This window comes from Myxocyprinus asiaticus, chromosome 28 (genome assembly GCF_019703515.2).
Source record: "Myxocyprinus asiaticus isolate MX2 ecotype Aquarium Trade chromosome 28, UBuf_Myxa_2, whole genome shotgun sequence".
Lineage (NCBI taxonomy): Eukaryota > Metazoa > Chordata > Actinopteri > Cypriniformes > Catostomidae > Myxocyprinus > Myxocyprinus asiaticus.
The window spans coordinates 8,475,326-8,497,848 of NC_059371.1; the positions used below are offsets into that span (position 1 = coordinate 8,475,326).

The following is a 22,523-nucleotide window of genomic DNA, read 5'->3' on the forward strand; positions in this document are numbered from 1 at the left end:
GAAAGTAGTTCTTACTCAATTAGAAACATTTTTAAATTACCATGGCATTTTCAAAACGTTTCAGTCTGGTTTTAAATCATGTCATTGTACTGAAACAGCTCTCTTAAGAGTTTTTAATGATCTTCTCTTAACTGTTGATTCAGGGAACTCTGCTATCCTGGTGCTCTTAGATCTGACTGCTGCGTTTGACACTGTGGATCATAGGATCCTTATATCACGTCAGTGTGTAGGAATTAAAGGTACTGTCCTAGAGTGGTTTAAATCATATCTGACAGATGGGAGTTTCTCGGTTCATTTGGGCGATTATTCTTCGACTACAGCCCTGCTTACTTGTGGGGTGCCCCAAAGCTCCATTTTGGGCCCTGTTCTCTTTTATTGTATATGTTGCCAATTGGGTCTATCTTTAGACGAAATAAAATTCCTTTTCATTGTTTTGCTGATGATATACAAATCTATTTGCCTATAAAAATAAAAAGCGAAGAGTCAATGCAGCCCTTGCTGGATTGTTTAAAAGATATTAAAACCTGGATGGATTTGAACTTTCTGAATCTGAATGAAAGTAAGACTGAGATTTTTTTTTTGGACGTCCGGGCCTTTTGGACGATCCTGATGGGACTCTTGGCCCTTTGGCTTCATATAGTCGATCTGTTGTGAAAAACCTTGGAGTAATTTTTGACAGCTGTTTTAAATTTGATAAACAGATCAGCTCAGTTGTCAAAACTAGATTCTTTCAGTTAAGACTTTTAGCAAAGGTAAAGGCCTATCTCTCTCCCAATGACTTTGAAAAGGTTATTCATGCTTTTATTACCTCTCGTTTAGACTACTGCAACTCTTTGTATGTGGGTATAAACCAGTCATCTTTCCATCATCTGCAGCTGGTATAAATGCAGTTGCTCGTCTTTTAACAGGAACAAAAAAGCATGATCACATAACACCAGTTCTAGCCTCTCTACACTGGCTTCCTGTCTGTTTAAGGATTGATTTTAAGATTTTATTGCTTGTTTTTAAGGTTTTAAATAGCTTGGCACCATCTTATCTAGCAGATCTCTTGCATCATCATACCCCGGTTGGAGCACTGAGGTCAAACACCCAGATGCTCTTGGATGTTCCGAGATCCAGGCTCAAAAACAGAGGTGATCGAGCCTTTGTGGTGGCTGCTCCTAAACTATGGAACAGCTTACCTTTCCATATAAGGACTGCTCAGACTATAGAATTTTTTAAGTCGCTGCTGAAGACCCACCTCTTCGCATTGGCGTTCAACTCGAGTAGAGCTTGACACCCTGACTTCTTACTCTGTGTGTTGTAACTCTATAGCCCTGTCATCATTTTATTGTTTTCTTTCATTTATTTATTTATTTATTTATCATGTTTATTGAGTTCTATGGCTTTGCTTTTCTAATTGTACAGCACTTTGGTTCCACTCTTGTTGATTTTAAATGTGCTTTATAAATAAATTTGACCTTTGACCTTTAAGGACCTACTGAGCTAAGATATTTTTCTATTTTCCTTCAAATGTGTTCTGCTGAAGAAAGAAAGTCATGCACACCTGGGATATCATGAGGGTGAGTAAATAATGAGAGAATTTTCATTTGTGGGTAAACTAACCCTTAAAGGGTTTTTGCACGAAAGTCACCCTTTATTTGCATGCTGTTATAACTGCACATCAATGATTTATAATGCATTTGTAAATGAATTACTAGTCATTAATGTACCCTTTTATAAACCTTTAACAAAAGGAACATGTAAAGTAATAAAGCAAAGTGTTACCAAAATGTACTCTGTAAAGTATGTATTTATATTATATACTGCGTGTACATAATGAATGAATGCTGAGTATAAAAAGTTTTTAAAGAATTGTGATGGCTATATTGGCCTTTCCTTGTACTGTAAAAGGCTTGAGTTTTATTTAATACTTTACTATCAGTGATGTCAACTGTCCCACATTTCAAGTATGTTGATAATGGAAAAATCCATATTTTTGAGAAGGTAGTAAGAATGTATGTCAATATCTAGGTATACTGTAATATCATAAAATTGTGTCATGATATATATCTTATTGCATACAATTTGCACAAGCATATAGCTCAAATGTATTTCCATAAAATGTATTATTATTATTATTATTATTATTATTATTACACCTCCATTTGGTGAAAATACACGGGTGTTCCCATGAAGTTATTCTGACTGAAATTCTTCACACATCAAATTCAGAATGTCATAATCAGCCCTTTGATAAACGACAGCATTATTGTAGTGTGCAGTAACACTCAGTGGCCTGCAGGGGGCGAGTGATTCATGAGTAATTGCATCCAGATGTGGCAGAATTCTTGTGGGAAAAGTCTGGAGCCTGATGGAAATCCAAAATTGCTTGATTGAATCTTAAATCAACGAATTGTACATATTTCATCAAGATATCATTTACCATCATTAATGAATTGTGATCAGAACTGTAAAGTAAAAATTTCCAAGATTTGACAGATTATTATAATAATTATTATCATTATTATTACAATGAAATACTGTATTCATAAGTTTACTGTAAAATCAATGCAGCTATGCCATTTTATGTCCTAAAACAACACATTACAGTTAAATAAAACAACGTTTAGTGTTTCCTTTGGATGGGAACTTTGACTTATTTACTTTTAATTACATTTCTCACAGCAGGTGTATTTGTGTTATAGGACACAATTTGTATTGTTAAATATACTGTGAAATTCTAGCAACTAGTAGTCAATACTGTAAATTCACACATTCAATAAAATCACTCTGAATACTTCCGAAGTGATGTGAAACAAAAGATGGGCGGTATATACAGTATATCATACTGTAAACTTGCATTGATTTTTAAACAATAAGGTACCAGTATGTCTATCACGACACATGAGTCGGTGAATTTGCCCCAGACAGTCCCTGTCCTGCCCACTTTCATCCCCGGCTCATCCATGACGACAAGCTGCGATCAGTGAAAGCTAACTTCACCAACAATCGGAATGCGTTCACACGCTGTTTATTTCGATTATTAGGCAATTTATCGACTACAATTTTTCGATCCTTTCGTATTTTTCTGTTTTTCTCTGACTCACGCAAGCTCTTCAGAGCGCCTGTTGTCATGACCAGCTGTTGCACAGCCGCGCGCTATCAGCGACACATCACTGCACCTGATCTACAGGTAATGGCAACGTTTAGACAGGGCAAAACAAAAGATCTAAGCGAGCTTTCACCGCTAAACTGCCACAACAACATTATTAATCGAGTTGTATCAATATTAGAAGGATAACATCGAAAAGAGGTTTCATTGAGCGTTACCACAATGTTGTTGTGATATACAGTGGCTCCTACAAGTATTTGGACACTTTCTGGTTGTCTGATTTGACTGAATCATGTCCATAGATAATGTGATGAACTTGACCTGTGGTTACTCTGCTAGGACACCTATGTGAACTTGGAACTGATTTCAAGCATCCACTAAAAATCACACCAGTTGATTTAAAGTAATTGCTCAAATTAGCTCAGAAATGTGCAGTTAGTTCCGAGAAAAGGTCTAGCATAATTTATTTGCAGATTGCACATGATCTGATAATTTATCTAATGCAGTGGCATTCATAAATTTCAAGTTTGACTGAAGGGTCCAAATACGTTGGTTAACGTATACAAATGGTTACATTTTCTACTGTTTGTACAGTATGAAAAGGCTGGAGTCAGTTTCGTTGTAGTTCACTTTAGTTCACTTTCAGCGTATCACACATACTGTAGAAACGTAATGGTGAACTGTGAATGGACTTCATTGCATATTGTTTGCCTGTTCACAAGTGAAATTTACACACCAAGAACTTTGAAAGTTTTAGTTCCTTAAAAAGCAATCTTAATAATAATAATAATAATAATAATAATAATAATAATAATAATAATGCACCAGTGTATACCTTTTTTTATTATTATTATTATTTTTTTTACTTAAAACAAATATATTATTTTAAGGTTTATTTGTTTATTACATTTTTTTTTATTGTTATTTTTTTTTTTACTTGAAAAATATATTATTTTAAGGTTTATTTGTTTATTTAAATAATTTTTTTTTTACTTAAAAAATATATTATTTTAAGGTTTATTTGTTTATTTAAAAAAAAATTGTGTGTTTTTTATTTATTTTTTTTACTTAAAAATATATATTATTTTAAGGTTTATTTGTTTATTTAAAAAAAATTTTATTTATTTTTTTTTTTTTACTTAAAAAAATATATTATTTTAAGGTTTATTTGTTTATTTAAATATATATATATATATATATATATATATATATATATATATATATATATTTTTTTTTTTTTTTTTTTTTACTTTTGCTTTTGCTTAAAGGAATATTCCGGTGTCTAAAGAAGTTAAAGGGATAGTTCACCCAAAAATGAAAAGTCCCTCATGATTTACTTACCCTCATGCCATCCCAGATGACTTTCTTTCTTCTGCTGAACACACACACAGATTTTTAGAAGAATATTTCAGCTCTGTTGGTCCATTCAGTGGAAATGAATGTTGGCCAGAACTTTGAAGCTCCAAAAACCACATAAAGGCAGCATAAAAGTGATCCATAAAACTCCAGGGGCTTAATCCAGGTCTCCAGAAGTGACATGATATGTGTGGGTGGGAAACAGATCAAAATTTAAGTCCTTTTTTTTTTTTTTACCATAAATTCTCCTCCTTGCCCAGTACTTGCCGATATGCACGGAGAATGTGAATCACCGAAAACAAAAAAAGAAGAATGTGGAAGTGAAAGTGAAAGTGGAGATTGATAGTAAAAAAAAATGACTTAAATATTGATCTGTTTCTCACCCACACCTATCATATTGCTTCAGAAAATATGAATTTAACCACTGGAGTTTTTCATTTGTATGCCCTTTTACTCATACTTCGGTCACCTACTATTGATATTTTGGAAAATAACTCTTTTGAAATTCACCATTGGCACACCATTGTCTACAGTAACAGAGCAGCTACTGTCTTTTTTAGAATTTTTTGCTGACATGGTTCTGTAGTTCAGTATTACTTGTCAAATAAAGCCATTTCTCTATGAAGTTTGTGACAGATGTCAAAATTTTACAGTGAGACTATCGTAATCTGTCCACCAGCATGTATAATATGTAGCTAGTGGAATGTTGGCATAGTTTGGGCATGGAATGCTGTTTAGAGGAGAGCTCATCCTGTCTGTCCTTCTGCTTCACAGTGAAGGACCTCCAGAGTCAGGCGTAGTTGCAAGAGGTCTGGTGCGACCATCAGAGGGATGCATATTTGTGTAAACACTAATGCCCGTCCTTGCTGATTAGTGCACAGATGGATGCACAGTGGAGGCAGGATATTTTTAGTCTACATTTTGGAAGGGTTTCCCTGCAATCACTAATGATTTAGAGACCTTTGCAGGGAAGTTTGATTCTTACTGTAAAGGGTTATATTAAAGGATAAATATAAGTTAAGCTCTTTCAGTAGGATCTATGGGATGCTATCGATTACTAAAGAAAATAATTTCCTCCAAACAAACAAAATTGTGTGCACAGAAATGCACTTACTGTACAATGGAAGTCTAGCAACCGTAGTACACTTGTCCGCTAGACTAATATTGTAAGTTCAGAAATGTCAACATAAGACTGGATAATCATTACAATATCTCCAGCTCTTTACAATCTTTTCAGCAGCAGGATCTGCTATGCCATGATGCACCAGTGGCAGACAGGTCTATATGTCAAATGAAATCAATACTCTGGAATAGTTAGGTTATGTGTGATTGTGTGTACAGGTTTATTTCATGTTGGCGTCCGGATGTGTTTATGTGTTCCTGCGTGTTTCATCCGGCTGTGCCAGTTGGCTATGCCAGTCAGTCGCCCTCCCTCTTAAGTATTTCCTCCATAAAGAGCAGTGAGCCTCTCCTTATGATGTAGCAAACTAGACTAAAAATGGAAACTGAAGTTAGCACATTTTGCACAATTTTTATTTTTTATTTTTTTTACTTTATGTAAATGTATGTTAATCAGACATAATTTACTCTGCTCTTGTAATTTTCTGACACTGCACTTTACACTGTACACTGCCATAGTATCACGTTATTTGATGAGCTTGAAGTGGTAGAGAAGAGGTAACATCTTGAGTTTTTCTTTTTTTTATCTTTTTTTCCTTTTTTTTATATAGAATATTTGCAATGTTTATAAACGCATGGCTGCTGATGGCCACTGAATTTGTCTATGTGTGTTACTCTGGGCACACTATGCAAAAGTGGAGTACTCAGAGGGACAGGCTGTTCATTTGGAGTTTTAGCATCTCTTGGTGGGAGGGCTTCCTCTTCATTGCAAATCCCAGACATTGTGCCAAGGAGAATCCTTAAGCACCATGGGCATAAGAACACACATACAGATGCACATGATGTCAGAGAGAGATTGAGGCAGAATTCATTCCTTTGAAATACATATTGATATAGATCCACATTCATAAATCCAAAGTAATCTAAAATAAAGACTGTGGTATTGTAAGATGCAGCCGAAAATCTGCGCCTTGGCATTTTCTGCAGTTTCCCAGTTCAGGCAAAATAGCAAGACATACCAAACTATTTTGTGTAAGTACAAACTGGCAACCTTACAAAAATGAGCTTAATAGCTTGTTTGGAAAGGATTAGATTTAATTTTGAATCTTCAAAAAGTAAAAACAGGCTTAATGTGTGGTATTTACCAGCAACTGAAATTGGTTGAATTTTAGAGGGAAAACTGAGGGAGGAAATAGATTAAATAAATAAATAGGAATGCTTGCCTTGTTGCTATACCAATGCTATAATACTTTACGGGTGTATTTGTACTGACACACAAACTAGATAATGACGTATGCTGACAAAAACATAAACCTCAAAATGTGTTCAACGTGTTACTATAAAAGGCTTTACCCTACTATAAAAATAAATAAATAAATAAATACAAAAACACTAGGAATGTATACTGCGAGAATTTCATAAGGAAATTTCCACAGTAGTGACAACCAAAAGTTGAGGGTGTTAAAAAGTGTAAACATTTCTCTACTTTAAAATTTAAATAAAAAATATCTATATATATCTATCTATCTGTCTATCTGTCTATCTATCTATCTGTCTGTCTGTCTAAATTACAGTAAGTCATATGGCAGCTAATGTTCAGTTGAGAGAGGTGATCTCTCAGCTTATATCTCTGAGCTTTAGTCAGATTAATTCTCTTAATAGAGTCATCCTGACCCTGCCTAAAATCACCTGCTCTGGATCAGGGATAGCCCATCATAGCGCCAAGCACTGCGCTTTCATTTGCCCTACATAGCTTTACTGAAGTGTGCATTTTTTTTTTATTTATTTTTTTTTATTAAAAGAAATTCTTCTTTCCCAGCTCAAAGGTCTTGTTCAAATAATTTACTAACCTTCATGTTGTTCCACACCTGTATGACTTCCTTTCTCCCATGGAACACAAAAGATGTTGGATAGAATGTTAGTCAGTTGCCATTCATTTCATTGCCTGAAATGTGTTTCAGAACCCCATTTAGCAACCAATGACCTGTCACATCAAGATGCACCGACTACTTGACACTGAATTTTTAAGGAGCTTGTTTTAAAAATGTAGCAGTAAATGTTTGGTTTAATGCCCAGGTTTAATGGCTAGAGAGGGAGAAACTGATGAGGGCATTTGGTGTTTGGATTGTAGCCAACCAGTCATTAATCATGTCACTTTACAGCAGTGCTGGTGAGTATATAATTAATCACCCTTAAAGAGAATTGACCAGACATGGACAGTTACGGCAGGATGCTTTAATATGTGAATCTGTTATGTAGAGATTAAAGGTGTATTAAATGATAATAAGAATCAGATGCCTTGTCTGGAAGTTGAAAAGAGCTGTGAATGGTTGTTGAGCTGTTCCTTAGGTACTCTAAATTGTTGCCAGGCAGTTGCTGGGTGGTTGTAAGAGTTTTCTGGGATGTGGCTGAGGCTTCACAAGGTGGTTGCTAGGGTGTTCTGGGTGGTGGTTATGGTTTTGCTAGCTGGTTGCTAGGTAGTTGCTATGGTGATCTGGATGGTGGCTAGGGTGATACATGGTGGTTGCTAGGCAGTTGCTAGGGAGTTCTGGGTGGTGGCTAGGGTGTTGCTAGGTGGTTGCTAGGCAGTTGCTATGGTGATCTGGATGGTGGCTAGGATGTTACACGGTGGCTGCTAGGCAGTAGCTAAGGAGTTCTGGGTGGTGGCTAGGGTTTTGCTAGGTGGCTGCTAGGCAGTTTCTAGGGTGTTCTGGCTGGTTGTTGGGGTGTTGCCCATTTTCTGTTTGTGGTTGGGATTTTGCTTGGTGTTTGCTAGGCAGATGCAAGGGCATTCTGTGTGGTGACTAGAATGTGGTTAGATGGTTGCTAAGCAGTTGCTAGGGTGTACTGAGTGGTAGCTAAGGTGTTTCTTGGTGGTTGCTAGGGCATTCTGGGTGGTGGCTAGGATTTTGCTTGGTGGTTGCTAGGCAGTTGCTAGATTGTTCTGAGTGGTAGCTAGTGTGCTTCTTGCTGGTTGCAAGGGCATTCTGGGTTGTGAGTAGGGTGTTGCTTAGTGGTTCCTAGGCAGTTGTTAAGGTGATCTGGATGGTGGGTAGGGTTTTGCTAGGTGGTTGCTAGACAGTTGCTTGGATGATCTGGATGGTGGCAAAGTTTTTGAACTATAATTCTTAGGCAGTTTCTAGGGTGTTCTGGGTGGTGGTTAGGGTGTTGCTTAGTGGTTGCTAGGTAGTTTCTATGGAGTTCTGGATGGTGGCTAGGGTTTTGCTAGATTGTTGCTAGGGTGTTCTGGGTTGTGGCCAGGTTGTTGCTTGGTGGTTGCTAAGCAGTTGTTAAGGTGTTCTGGGTGGTGGCTAGGGATTTGTGAGGTGGATGCTAGGGAGTTCTTGATGGTGGCTAGGGTTTCGCTAGGTGGTTGCTAGGCACTTTCTAGGGTGTTCTTGTTGGTTATTGGGGTGTTGCCAAGTTTTAGTTTGTGGTTTTGCTTGGTGGTTGCTAGGCAGTTGCAAATGTGTTCTGATTGGTAGCTAGGGTGTTTCTTGGTGGTGGCTAGGACATTCTGAGTGGTGGCTGCGGTGTAGCTATGTGGTTACAAGACACTTGATTTGACATTCTGGCTGGTGGTTAGGGTTACTCTGTGGTTGCAAGGATGTTTTTTATGGTGGCCATGGTGTTGCTTGGTGGTTACTAGGCAGTTGTTAGGGTGTTCTGGGTGGTGGCTAGGGTTTTGCTATTTGGCTGTTAGGCAGTTTCTAGTGTGTTCTGGCTGGTTGTTTGGGGTGTTGCCCAGTTTTTGGTTGCTGTTGGGATTTTGCTTGGTGGTTGCTACACAGTTGCAAGGGTATTATGTGTGGTGGCTAGGGTGTGGTTTGATGGTTGCTAGGCAGTTGCTAAGGTGTTCTGAGTGGTAGCTAGGATGTTTCTTAGTGGTTGCTAGGCCATTATGTGTTGTGGATTTGCTTAGTGGTTCCTGGACAGTTGCTAGTGTTGTCTGATTGGTGGCTAAGGTTTTGCTAACTGGTTGCTAGGCAGTTGCTAGAAAGATGTGGATGGTGGGTAGGGTTTTGCTAGATGGATGCTATGCAGTTGCCAGTGTGTTCTGGGTGGTGGCTAGGTTGTTACTCTGTGGTTGATAAGGTGTTGCTTAGTGGTTTCAAGGAAGTTGCTAAGGTGATCTGGATTGTGGCAAAAGTTTTGCTTACTGGTTGCTAGGCAGTTGCTATGATGATCTGGATGGTGGCAAAAAATGTTAACTATAATTCTTAGGCATTTACTACGGTGTTCTGTGTGGTGGCTAGAGTGTTGCTTAGTGGTTGCTAGATGGTTTCTAGGGAGTTCTAGATGGTAGCTAGGGTTTTGCTAGGTGGTTACTAGGCAGTGTTCTTTGTTGGTTGTTGAGGTGTTGCCCAGTTTTTGGTTGTGGTTGGGATTTTGCTTGGTGGTTGCTAGGCAGTTGCAAGGGTGTTCTGATTGTTAACTAGGGTGTTTCATGGTGGTTGCTAGGGAAATCTTGGTGGTGGCTAGGGTGTAGCTATGTGGTTGCAAGGCACTTGCTTTGACGTTCTGGGTGGTGGCTAGGGTTATGCTCGGTTGTTTTTAGGCAGTTGCTAGGGCATGGGGGGGGGGGGGGCTAAGATTTTGCCTGGTGGTTGCTAGGGTGTTCTGGGTGTTGGCCAGGGTGTTGCTAGTCAGTTTCTAGGGTGATATGGATGGTGGCTAGGGTGATACCTGCTGGTTGCTAGGCATTTGCTAGGGAGTTCGGGGTGGTGGACAGGGTGATACATTGTGGTAGCTGGTTGTTTCTGGGGAGTTTTTGGTTGTGGCTAGGGTTTTACTAGGTGGCTGCTAGCATTGTTACTAGGCATTTTATAGGGAGTTCTAGATGGTGGCTAGGTTTTCGCTAAGTGGTTGCTAGGCAGTTTCTAGGGCATTCTTGTTGGTTGTTGGGGTTTTGTCGAGTTTTTGGTTGTGGTTTTGCTTGGTGGTTGCTGGGCAGTTGCCAGGGTGTTCTACTTGGTAGATAGCATGTTTCTTGGTGGCTGCTAGGGCATTCTGGGTGGTGGCTAAGGTGTATCTATGTGATTGCAAGGAATTTGCTTTGACATTTTGGGTAGTGGCTAAGGTGTTACTCTGTGGTTGCTAGGATGTTTTGGGAGGTGGCCAGGGTGTTGCTTGGTGGTTAATAGGCAGTTGTTGGGATGTTTTTTGATGTGGCTAGGATTTTGCTAGGTGGCTGCTAGACAGTTTCTAGGGTGTTCTGTCTGGTTGTTGGGGTGTTGCCCAGCTTTTGGTTGTGTTTGAGATTTTCCTTGGTTGTTGTTAGGCATGTGCAAGGACATTCTGTGTGGTGGCTATGGTGTGGTTTGATGGTTGCTAGGCAGTTGCTATGGTGTTCTGAGTGGTATCTAGGGCATTTCTTGTTGTTTTCCAGGACATTTTGGGTTGTGGCTAAGGTGTTTCTTGGTGGTTGCTAGGCAGTTGCTAGAGTTTTGTGAGTGCTAGCTAGGGTGTATTTATGGAGTTGCTAGGCCATTCTGGGTTATGGATAAGGTGTTCCTAAGTAGGTGCTAAAGTTATCTGGATGGTGGCAACGTTGTAGCGCTATAATTCCTAGGCAGTTGCTAGGTTGTTTTGGGTGGTAGCTAGGGTGTTGCTTAGTGGTTTCTAGGTAGTTGCTGGGGATATCTGTATGGTGGACAGGGTGATACATTGTGGTAGCTGGGTGTTTCTAGGGAGTTTTTGGTTGTGGTTAGGGTTTTACTAGGTGGCTACTAGCCATTTATTTTTTTTTTTTTTTTTTTTTTTTTTTGTGTGTTCTGGCTGGTTGTTGGAGTATTGCTCGTGGTTGCTAGGAAGTTATTGGATGTTCTGCATGATGGCTAGGGTGTTGCTCGGTTATAACTAAGCATTTGCTAGGGCATTCTGGGTGATGGCTAGGGTTTTGCTAGCTGGCTGCTGGGCAGTTTCTAGAGTGTTATGGTTGTTGGAGTGTTGCCCAGTTTTTGGTTTTGGTTGGGATTTTGCTTGGTGGTTGCTATGCAGTTGCTAGGTCATTCTGGGTGGTGGCTAGTGTGATACACGGTGGTTGCTAGGCAGTTGCTAGGTAGTTCTGGATGGTGGCTAGGATTTCGCAAGGTGGTTACTAGGCAGTTTCAAGGGTGTTCTGGTTGGTTGTTGGGGTGTTGCCCAGTTTTTGGTTATGGTTGGGGTTTTGCTTGGTGGTTTCTAGGCAGTTACAAGGGTGTTCTGATTGTTAACTAGGGTGTTTCTTGGTGGCTAGGGTGTAGCTATATGGTTGCAAGGCACTTGCTTTGACGTTCTGGGTGGTGGCTAGGGTTATGCTCGGTTGTTTTTAGGCAGTTGCTAGGGCATTCTGGGGGGTGGCCAATGTTTTGTTGGTGGTTGCTAGGGTGTTCTGGGTGGTGGCTAGGATTTTGCTAGGTGGTTGCTAGGCAGTTACTAGGACGTTCTGGACATCCATTTCATGTGAAGTGATGTAACAATGTACCGTTATTCCCTATGCCATTTGCAGTGCCCTTCAAACTGAATATATATGCTCCCTTCAGTTTAGAATCTCACTTGAGATAGCTAAATACTCTGTGAAGTCCACTTCACATGGCACTATCGGTAGGTTGGCACGCACCTAGAAAAGAATGATAATTTTTGCATTACAGTAATGTGGAGTAACGCTTAATTGTCATGAAAATTATACAACAACAGTAAAAATAATAACACATTACATTTTTGCAACTTTTCACAACAAAATAATTGTAATCTGTTACAAAAAAATCAATACCCCAAATTAACAGATAAATTGACACAATTTTGTCATTTCAATGACATCCACCTGTCTTTTGATGATGGTGTTGAGCTGTGAGTTTGGAGGATGCATTGGCGATATGTTGAGGCATAGTGATCTGTAAATAAGCAGTCTCAGACCGGAAGGATTGATGTGGAATGTAACCAATCCATCCGGTGTGTACTGATGCTGGGTGAGGTAAGACACTAACCGGTTGTTGATCTGCGTTCATCAATTGTGTCAGTTTTATTACACTATTTTTTTTTTTTTTACTGAAACTAACTGAATTATAGGAATGAAAATTTAATGAGAATCACTATTGAGAATAATCAGAATAAAAAATGCAAAAAAAAAGTATATTATTATTATTATTATTGTTATTATTATTATTATTATTATTATGAGTGATTTGTTACTTGATTGTTTTGTACACACATCAGTTGTCTCAGATTACATCTCAAGCTGGCTCTTTACTGTTGTCTCCTTGGTAAACAAGCACACTTTATCTTTTGATAAAACTGTTTTAATTTAAATAATAATAATAATAATAATAATAATAATAATAACACATTTTCAAAAATTATAAAATCTTTAAAAAATGGAAAATGGAACATGAAACATGGTTTATGTTTATTTAATTCTATATTTTGATTATCATTAATGTCAATAGAAACACCCATATATCCTGAAATTGTCAGTTGTCATTGTTTTATGTCCTTATGTGTGTTTGTGAGCAGGTACAGTGTGTTTTTTTAAACAAATGTTTCTGTGTGTGTAAGTGAGAGAGTTTGCATTTGTGTGTGTATCCCAGCTCTTGTTTCCTGCCAGCATAAGGTTACTCAATGTCGGCTTTAATAGATTAAGCCATTCTGAACCCAAATGTAGAACAAGCAGCAGACAGATACAACAGCTCAACAGGAGACCCCTCTCTCACGAGAGGTAGGCCTGTGTCGGTGTGTGTGTGCGTGTGTGTATGTTCAGAATGGTAGTTAATTACATATTAGGCAACATCAGTTCAGACATCCTGTTGTCTCTTTGTGTGTGTATGTGTGCTGATGGTGGAAGGTAACAATGTTAATTGACATAGTTCTGTTCTGTTCTTTTTTTTTTATGTGTGTAAATGAAAGTGCTGCTCTTAGTATGCTCTATACGCTCTGAAGATTGTGCACTCTGTTGGTTAATTAGATATTGTGTAGCCTCAATGCATTTGCCAATTAATTAATTAGCAAACAGTCTATGATACTGACAGATAACACTTCAGTGGTTGTTCTGAGGAAATACCTGAATCAGAAAGAGAAAATGGCATGACATTTTAAAATAGAATAGAATATGATCTTTTATAATATTATTATCAATAATACTTAAGAGCTAAACAGAACTAAATGACCATAATTATTTGTATTTATGGAATAGGATAGACTAGACTAGACTAGACTAGAATAGAATAGAATAGAATAGAATAGAATAGAATAGAATAAAATATGCTGTTACTCTGAATATGAGTCAGATTCTTGCAAAACAGTTGAACAGATCTGAACAACCTCAAGATATATGTATATATATAAAACAGAAAATAATTGAATATTTGGATACTCTGATTTTAAAGTGTGATTCTTTTAAATATGTTATAATTGAGGTTGCTCCATTTTATTCATCTGTTAAGTGTCTTTATATAATAGAATAGAACAAAACAATTTAATAGAGCAGAATACAATATTCTGATACTTTGATTAAAAGTTAGCTTCCTGACAATGTGTTAACAGCTGAACAGAACAACCTCAGTTACCTATATTTAAAGAATATAATATATAATGTAATAGAATAGAATAGAATGGAATAGAATAGAATAGAATAGAACAGAATGATACTCTGATTTTCAAAGTGTGATACATTTAAATGTGTTTAACAGCTGAACAAAAGATATGTCTTTATAGAATAGAATAGAATAGAATAGAATAGAATAGAATATTCTGTTACCTTGATTATTTACATTCTTTCAAATGTTTCAACAAATTAACTTGCATTTTTCAGAATCGAATAGAACAGAACAGACACTACCAGGTTCAGTGGAATTTACTTAAATGACTTCTAAAACATTGTTGTTAAATGAATAATTTACTCAATTAAAATTGCTGATTGACAAAACTTGATTTGATCTGACAACAGAACATCAGTTTGCCCTTCTGTGAGGTTGACAGAGTCTGAAAATCTCAAATTATAAGTGAGATTCCTGTAAATATCTTTTAACATGATGTAACAATTCAAATGACTTATCTTAATAGTAAAGTTTGTTTCTCTCTACTTGTAGTTTTTCAAATATTTTTTCCTCTGTTGTCTCAGTTTCTTCACCCAGTGTGGTTTATTTTTTTCTTCTGTTGCTTAATGGCAGTCTCTCTCTCTCTCTCTCTCTCTCTCTCTCTCTCTCTCTCTCTCTCTCTCTCTCTCTCTAACACACACACACGCACACACACACACACATACACATGTTGGTGCAGCTATCCTTATGAGGACTCTCCGTAGACATAATAATTTATACTGTACAAACTATAGATTCTATCCCCTAACCCCTAAATCTAACCCTCACAAAAAACTTTCTGTATTTTTACATTTTCAATAAAACATCGTTTAGTATGTTTTTTAAGCGATTTAAATTATGGGGACACTAGAAATGTCCTCATAAACCACATTTATAGCATAATACCCTTGTAATTACCAGTTTGTAACCTAAAAAAAGTCCTCGTAAACCACTTAAACATGCCCTCAGAAATACACACACACACACACACACACACACACACACACACACTTACTCCGTGACGCACATGTTCTCTGTTTTCTTGTCTGTGGCAGCTGAGCAGGGTGACTCATTATTGGCGTCTTTAATTAAACATCTGCCCATGCCTCTCCTCCACCCTGCTATGTGAGATTTGCCCTTTTTAGCCTGATATTGTTGCATATTTACACATTTCTCCTAACACATACAGAGGTAAAAACTGAAATGAAAATTCTGTTATCATCACTCACCCTCGTGTCGTGTTGTGCCGAACATGTATGACTTTCTTTCTTTTCTTTCTTTTTTTTTTCGTTGAACACAAATATTTGGCAGAATGTCACCCTTAACCACCATTCATTTTATCTGTATGAACTAACAATCATTAACAGGCACCACTAATAATTATTTTTGTGTTGCTAGTTTGCTGTTTCTGCTTTTAATTGAAACGTTGAAGATTATAAGGTTGGACAAAGAAAAGTCAAAATCAAGTGTTGGTTAACCTGGTCTAAAACTAGAGATTAGCGTTACTTTTTCGGTTCTGAATAGGCCTGCTAATAATTAAGTGTAGTACTGCTTGGCCGATGGCACGGCAACACTTCCTTTGAGACCCAGTGCAGGTCAGTGGAATAGTAAGTGAATTAGATGAGGGGTGTTTGTTTTTCTTACAGTCTTGGCCTTTACTGGGCCAACCGTTTCTCTTTCTCTGTCTGCTTCCTACCCTCTGCTACTACCCCCCTTCTTCTCTTTCAGCTGCTCTCTTATTCTCCTACACTGCCTAACAGGCCAGGACATTGGTGTCCAGTGTTTGACAGGCGTTGCTCTTTACCTGAGGTGATGTCCATCCGACTATTGAGTCAGAGGTGTGTCAGCATAAATACAGGAACAGTCTGTGTCACATAACAGCATGAAATGCATCCACAGGAATGCAAAGTGTCATAACCTGTTTGTTCGTGCATAAATACTGTGTTAAAATCAACATTTGTGTGTTTGTGGTCATGGGTGAAGCTCATGACAAAAAGCCCAGGGTACATTTCACTCCTAAAATCAAATGAAATATATTAAGAAATAAAATTTTGCTTAAAGAAAAAAAAAAAAAGTATATTTATGACATTTAAGTACATTTCCCCCATAATCATGCATTACTGAACACATCTGGATGTTTTACTTTTGTGTTTTTTGTAACTCTTATTATTCTCAATGGTGATACTTAATACATTTTCATTACTGTAATTCAGTAAGTTTTTACTCTGTTTCAGCAAAACGTATTACTGTAATGCAATTTTTTTAAGTAATTATTATGTTTTAAATCAACATTGATTAAGTGAATACATTGTACAATTTAATTATTATTATTTTATTTTTTTACAATTAACTAACTGTATGTTATATACTATATATTATTTAAAAAGAATTTCTCAGTGTAAAAACAAACTAATGATCCATGCAAAACCCCATAGCTGTTTCCAGTTATTTATGAAATATGAATCGTAAAAAATAAAAATAAAAAAAACTTTAATGTATCTGGTCATTTTACTTTCAAGTTTTTTGTAATTCCCATTATTCTAAATGGTGAATCGGTACTTTTTTACTTTAATACAGTAAAAAAAAAAAAAAAAAAAAAAAAAAATGGCTGTAATACAAATATTTTAATGGTATTGAAATCAATATAGATTAAAAGCAGCAATACTACCAAATATAAATATTGTACAATGTATTTATTTCATATCACAGTTATGAGAATACAATTTTGGGACTGTCCTTAACTGTCATGACAATAACTTCTCGATGCATAAACTATTAAAAATAGGCTTAATTTTCTTTAAAGGGATAGTTCACCCAAAAATGAAAATTCTCATAATTTACCTACCTTCGTGCCATCCCAGAGGTGTATGACTTTCTTTATTCTGCGGAAAACAAATTAAGATTTTTAAAAGAATATTTCAGCTCTGTAGTTGCAATGCAATGCAAGTGAATGGTGGCCAGAACTTTGAAGCTACAAAAAAGCACATAAAGGGAGCATAAAATGTATCCATAAGCAGTTAAATGCATGTCTTTAGAAGCGATATGATAGGTCAGGATGAGAAAAAGATCAATATTTAAGTATTTTTTTACTATAAATCTCCACTTTTCACCAGCCCGACCAGTAGGTGGAAGTGAAAGTGTAGATTTACTGTAAATAGGACTTAAATATCAATCTGCTTCTCACCCACACCTATCCAATCGCTTCAGAAGATATCAATTAAAACACTGGAGTCTTAGGGATTACCTTTATACTGCCTTTATGCCCATTTTGGACCTTCTGAGTTCTGGTCACCATTCACTTGCATTGTGTGGACCAACAGAGCTGAGATATTCTTCTAAAAATCGTTGTTTGTGTTCTGCTGAAAAAAGAACGTCATACACATCTGGGATGGATCCCTTTAAACAAAATTTAATTTTTTATTTTGTTCCTTTGATTCCATCTTGTCAGATTTCAAGAAATTCACCTGCATTACGTAATAATGATAATGACCGTAAACAAGAGCAAAACACGTCAGTCCATAAGAGGACATTCGATGATTAGTCCTTTCTTCAAGGACTGTCACAGACTTTTTATCATCACTCCCACATTTGCATTGCAAAAGCAATTCACAGCAAAAACAAAAATAACCCTGCAGTGACTGACATTTCTGGAAGGGCTGTGATGCTGACACCTCCCAAAATATGTCTCCTCACCTTTACCAGCTGCTTTCCACAGCTTTCCATCGAGAACAGTAGTGACGTAGTGGGCTAAAGCACATAACTGGTAATCAGAATTTTACATTCATAAATGTAAATGTAAACAGTAACCGAGAAGCTATGTGCCTCCAAGTTGTCATTTACTACTTTAACTATACACACTCTTAGAAGGCAAGCATGCTTTAACTCATCTTCTTTGTTTTGCAGGTCCCATCACATGGATTCACCTTCCATGTCCGGACTTCTTACTCAAAATCAATGGTGAAGAATATTTCAACTGTTTAACCAGTGTTTTTGTTCTGGTGGAGACTTACAGTTGTTGGTGGTGTGATATCTGGGGCTACATGACTGTTCAAGTTGGAAGGACAGAGGTGGTGCTAGTTGACTTTGAGAGTATGGAGAACGCTGACAACAGCATGGACAACTTCAATGATCCAGATTATCCCAATGAAATGACAGCTTTGACGGTAGACATGCCAGACTGTGGGCCTGGCAACACTTATACTACAAAAGTGTTGTCACACAAAGAGAAGATCCCACAGAATCTAGAGGTACAGCAGTCACCTGTCATGCCTCCACACACCAGGAGAGGTCGTGCTAGTTGTGCTAGTATCCTTTCCAACTGGAAACTACTTGTGAACATTGAAGGGACACAAAGCGAGACTATCTTTAGTAAACTTGCTAAAGAATGCTACGAGGACTTGTTTGTTGATAAGCGAGGTCTCGATGATGGGGAACAGAAGGTCATCATTAACATCGCCGGCCTTAGGTTCGAAACACGCTTGAAGACCCTCAACCAGTTCCCTGATACTTTACTGGGAGACCCAATGAAACGAATGGACTATTTTGACCCAATGAGAAACGAGTATTTCTTTGATCGCAATCGTCCAAGCTTTGATGGGATCTTGTACTACTATCAGTCAGGAGGCAAGATCCGTCGGCCCGCAAATGTACCTTTAGATGTCTTCACAGATGAGATCATCTTCTACGAGCTAGGACAGGAAGCCATGGAACAGTTCCGCGAGGAGGAAGGCTTCATCAAAGATGTTGAGATCCCTTTGCCTTCCAATGAGTTCAACAGACAGTTCTGGCTGCTTTTTGAATACCCAGAGAGCTCCAATGCAGCCCGAGGAGTTGCTCTTGTTTCCGTCTTTATTATTGTTATCTCTATCATCATATTCTGCATGGAGACTCTCCCGGAATTCCGTGAGGACCTTGAAATTTTTGCAACCATGGGTCTTTTCTTGAACCAAACCCAGGGCAAGAGCTTTCCCGTTGGTTCTTCACAAAGTGCCACTCCCAAAACTATTTCCGGCACCTTCTCCGACCCCTTCTTCATCATTGAGACCACTTGCATCATCTGGTTCTTTTTCGAGCTGAGTGTGCGTTTCCTGGTCTGCCCCAGCAAACGGGAATTCTTCAACAACATCATGAACATGATTGACATTGTGTCCATTATTCCCTATTTTGTCACCTTGATAACTGAAATAGTGACCTCCACCAATAAGTCCAATACAGGGCAGAATATGTCCCTGGCCATCCTACGAATCATCCGACTGGTGCGAGTCTTCAGGATCTTCAAGCTCTCAAGGCACTCCAAAGGATTGCAGATCCTGGGCCAGACGTTAAAGGCCAGCATGAGGGAACTTGGACTGCTCATCTTCTTTCTCTTTATTGGGGTCATTCTGTTCTCCAGCGCCATCTATTTCGCTGAGGTGGACGATCCCAACACTCAGTTTGTTAGTATTCCTGATGGATTCTGGTGGGCTGTTGTTACCATGACCACAGTGGGTTATGGAGACATGTGTCCCATAACATTAGGTGGTAAGATTGTGGGCACTCTATGTGCCATTGCTGGGGTGTTGACGATTGCCCTGCCAGTGCCTGTAATAGTCTCAAATTTCAACTACTTCTACCATAGAGAGACTGAGCAGGAGGAAAAGCAGCCTATAGCTGAAGTTGCAGATCAAACTGTAAAGTCAGGGAATGCTACAAAACATGGAAGTATTTCCTCTCTGAACAAAGCAAATGGGAACTGGCAGACAGACAAATCAAAGTGTTAAAACATGAACACATATCGAAACTAACAGTGTGAATCTCATGAAAACATGTTGTGGTCATATTTCATTCCTAAAAATAAATATTTTCTAAAGAGAATCAAGCCTGTTTCTAGGACCATTTTCCCCACAAATTATCATTACCGCAATGCATGTGGATGCTTTAGAGTTTTTTTTTTTCCTTCACAAAGGTATTTCTCATTAGATTCTAATAAGTGTAGCACTGTATGTGTTTACACACACACACACACACACACACACACACACACACACACACACACACATACAGTATATATACTTTATACATATTATTTTTTGAGAAAAAAGTTCTCAAAATTGTATTTGTTTAAAAGGATTTATGGTTATGAAAATCTGTTTTTATTTTCTTTTGCATTATGGTAATGAGAATGGCAGGGTGTGCTTAACTGTTACGATGACTCGTGAAAATAATTTTATAATGCAGAAAATATTAATGAGCTAAAAATAGGCTTTATTTTCTTTAAGCAAAATGTAATTTTTTATTTTTTATTTTATTTATTTTATTTTTTTTTTGTGATTTTGGATTTACTGTAAATATGACCCCAGGTATGTTCTTGGCACATTTATAAGATTTACTCTTTCATTTTTAGTACTTTTATTATTAGCTAGATTTTTGGAATTATTGGCAACATAGGATAATATATTTTATAAAAATTTATCCCACCCTTAATTATATGAATGAGATTACCATTTCACTGAAAGTGTAAGTAACATCAATTTTGTTTTTGCAGATTTTCAACTGTGTTGCATAATCCTATTATTAAATAATAATAAAAACCTAAACCATTTTATAATCTCATAAACCTACCACATCCGGAGTCCACTATCTGTAATTAAAAATTACAGAAAGACTATAATCACCCCGAAATTAAATGTCTAATTTTGATAACTGCACTATATCAAGTGGCTTGATATTTTCACCAGCAAATCTTGGGTAACCTACAAAACAGATGCCTTTAATGTTTATTTCCAACAGCAATGTCACAGTTTATTGTATTATGGATGTGTTTGCGTATGTAATTTCAGATTAAGAAGTATATTTCTTAATTTAAACAATTTTGCAATTGAAATGACAACCATTATTGTTTATATTATTACTGGGATTGTTAAGGGACCTTAAAGGAACCTCAGCCAATGAAAGAGAGATATGTATTTAGAGTTTTCCACCAGCAGTCCACAATGTCAATGATTATCATTTATATGAGCATAACAGTGCCTTTTACTTACAGTAAATGGAATGAACCTGTTATTTTTAAGGCATTCTGCAATACAGGTTTAATATTGAGTAGAAATAATTATTTCCTTTTGTTAATGTAAAATGTTGTCTAGAGTGGTAAACTATAGCTATTCATAGACCTACAGACCTATAGACCTCTCACTTTCTCAGATGCTTTTTCAGCAGTTGCCTGGACAAATTTTAGACCACATTTACATCACATAATTAAATAATCATAAGAAAAAAAAAATGAGGGGTGTGAATGAGGGAGCAATGATTGAGCCAAGGTGTCGTTGTATTATACAAGTTAGTTTGCACTTTTGAAGAATGATAATAATCTCTGGAACTCAATAAGCTGCTCCCCAGGATAAACATACTGGATATACAGCATATAAGCACTTATTTTCATTGTGTTTTTTGATGTTAAAAACTGCTGCTATTTTATACTTACCTAAAGTTGTCATACTAGTATTTAGTAGAGACAGATAAACTCTATGAATTACAAGAACAATTTGTCCAAATGGGAAATGTCTCTATTGACAACTAGTTTGTAAATTGTTTGCAAATCTGTCATTTTATTTGTACACCTATTACCTCTATTGAACTGTGGTCCATTGCAGACTAAATGAACATTGTGGTGATTGTACCAGAGAATGGACTGAGCATTTGAACTCAGAATTTGAATTTAAGTTGTTTTAGTAAGTAATTAAAATTTGAATTTAATTATTAATTATTAATTGTTAAAAGCCTTCAGAATATTCATTATAAGGCTGACAGTTGAAAAGAACTTGAATATCATGTGCTTAGTCCAAGAATTGATCATAGCTGGTCATTATTTATGAGACTGTAAATATGTGACAAAATAAAGCCATTTAATGTGCTAATAGTACTGTTAAGTGCTGCACTGTATATAAAGTGTGTGTCTATGTTAGTTGTCTACTATTTATAAGCTGCAGTTATTACTATTAGTATTAGAGTATTCAGCAGCTTTTTTCAAAGGCAAATTTCAACCAAAAATAAAAGTTCTGTCATCATTGAGTGACGCATATCACTCATGTCATTCCAAATCCATTTGACTTTTTTTCTTCTGTGGAACACAAACGGCAGATATTTTCCATACAGTGAAAGTAAATGGAAATGGAAGCTTTCGACCTCCAAAAATGACAACAACAACAAAAAAGTACCATAAAGGAAGTTTTTAAGACTTAAATACTGAGCTATATTACAACTAAACTGAAAACCTTGCCCTCTGCAACAGCTCTCATGCTTAAACTGTGCAAACCGATTTGTGATGTAACTTGCGAGAATTAATATTCGCCATTAACATGAACATTAACATGAATGTGACGTGACGTGGCAACATTTTTGCAAAACAAAATGACGTGTCTTATGAG

The 22,523-nt window shown here is 37.1% G+C and overlaps 1 protein-coding gene across 1 annotated transcript; it reads left to right on the forward strand.

Moving 5' to 3' along the window:
* Positions 1–18,161: 18,161 nt before the first annotated feature.
* Positions 18,162–19,880, forward strand: LOC127418906 (potassium voltage-gated channel subfamily A member 10-like). The gene has a single exon (XM_051659810.1). It carries the CDS (start codon positions 18,162–18,164, stop codon positions 19,878–19,880), a length of 1,719 nt encoding a protein of 572 aa, XP_051515770.1.
* Positions 19,881–22,523: the final 2,643 nt, after the last annotated feature.

What these genes read in the sequence shown, in the direction of transcription:
- LOC127418906 (XM_051659810.1), top strand. Translation starts at nt 18,162, where the DNA reads ATGACTGTTCAAGTTGGAAGGACAGAGGTGGTGCTAGTTGACTTTGAG.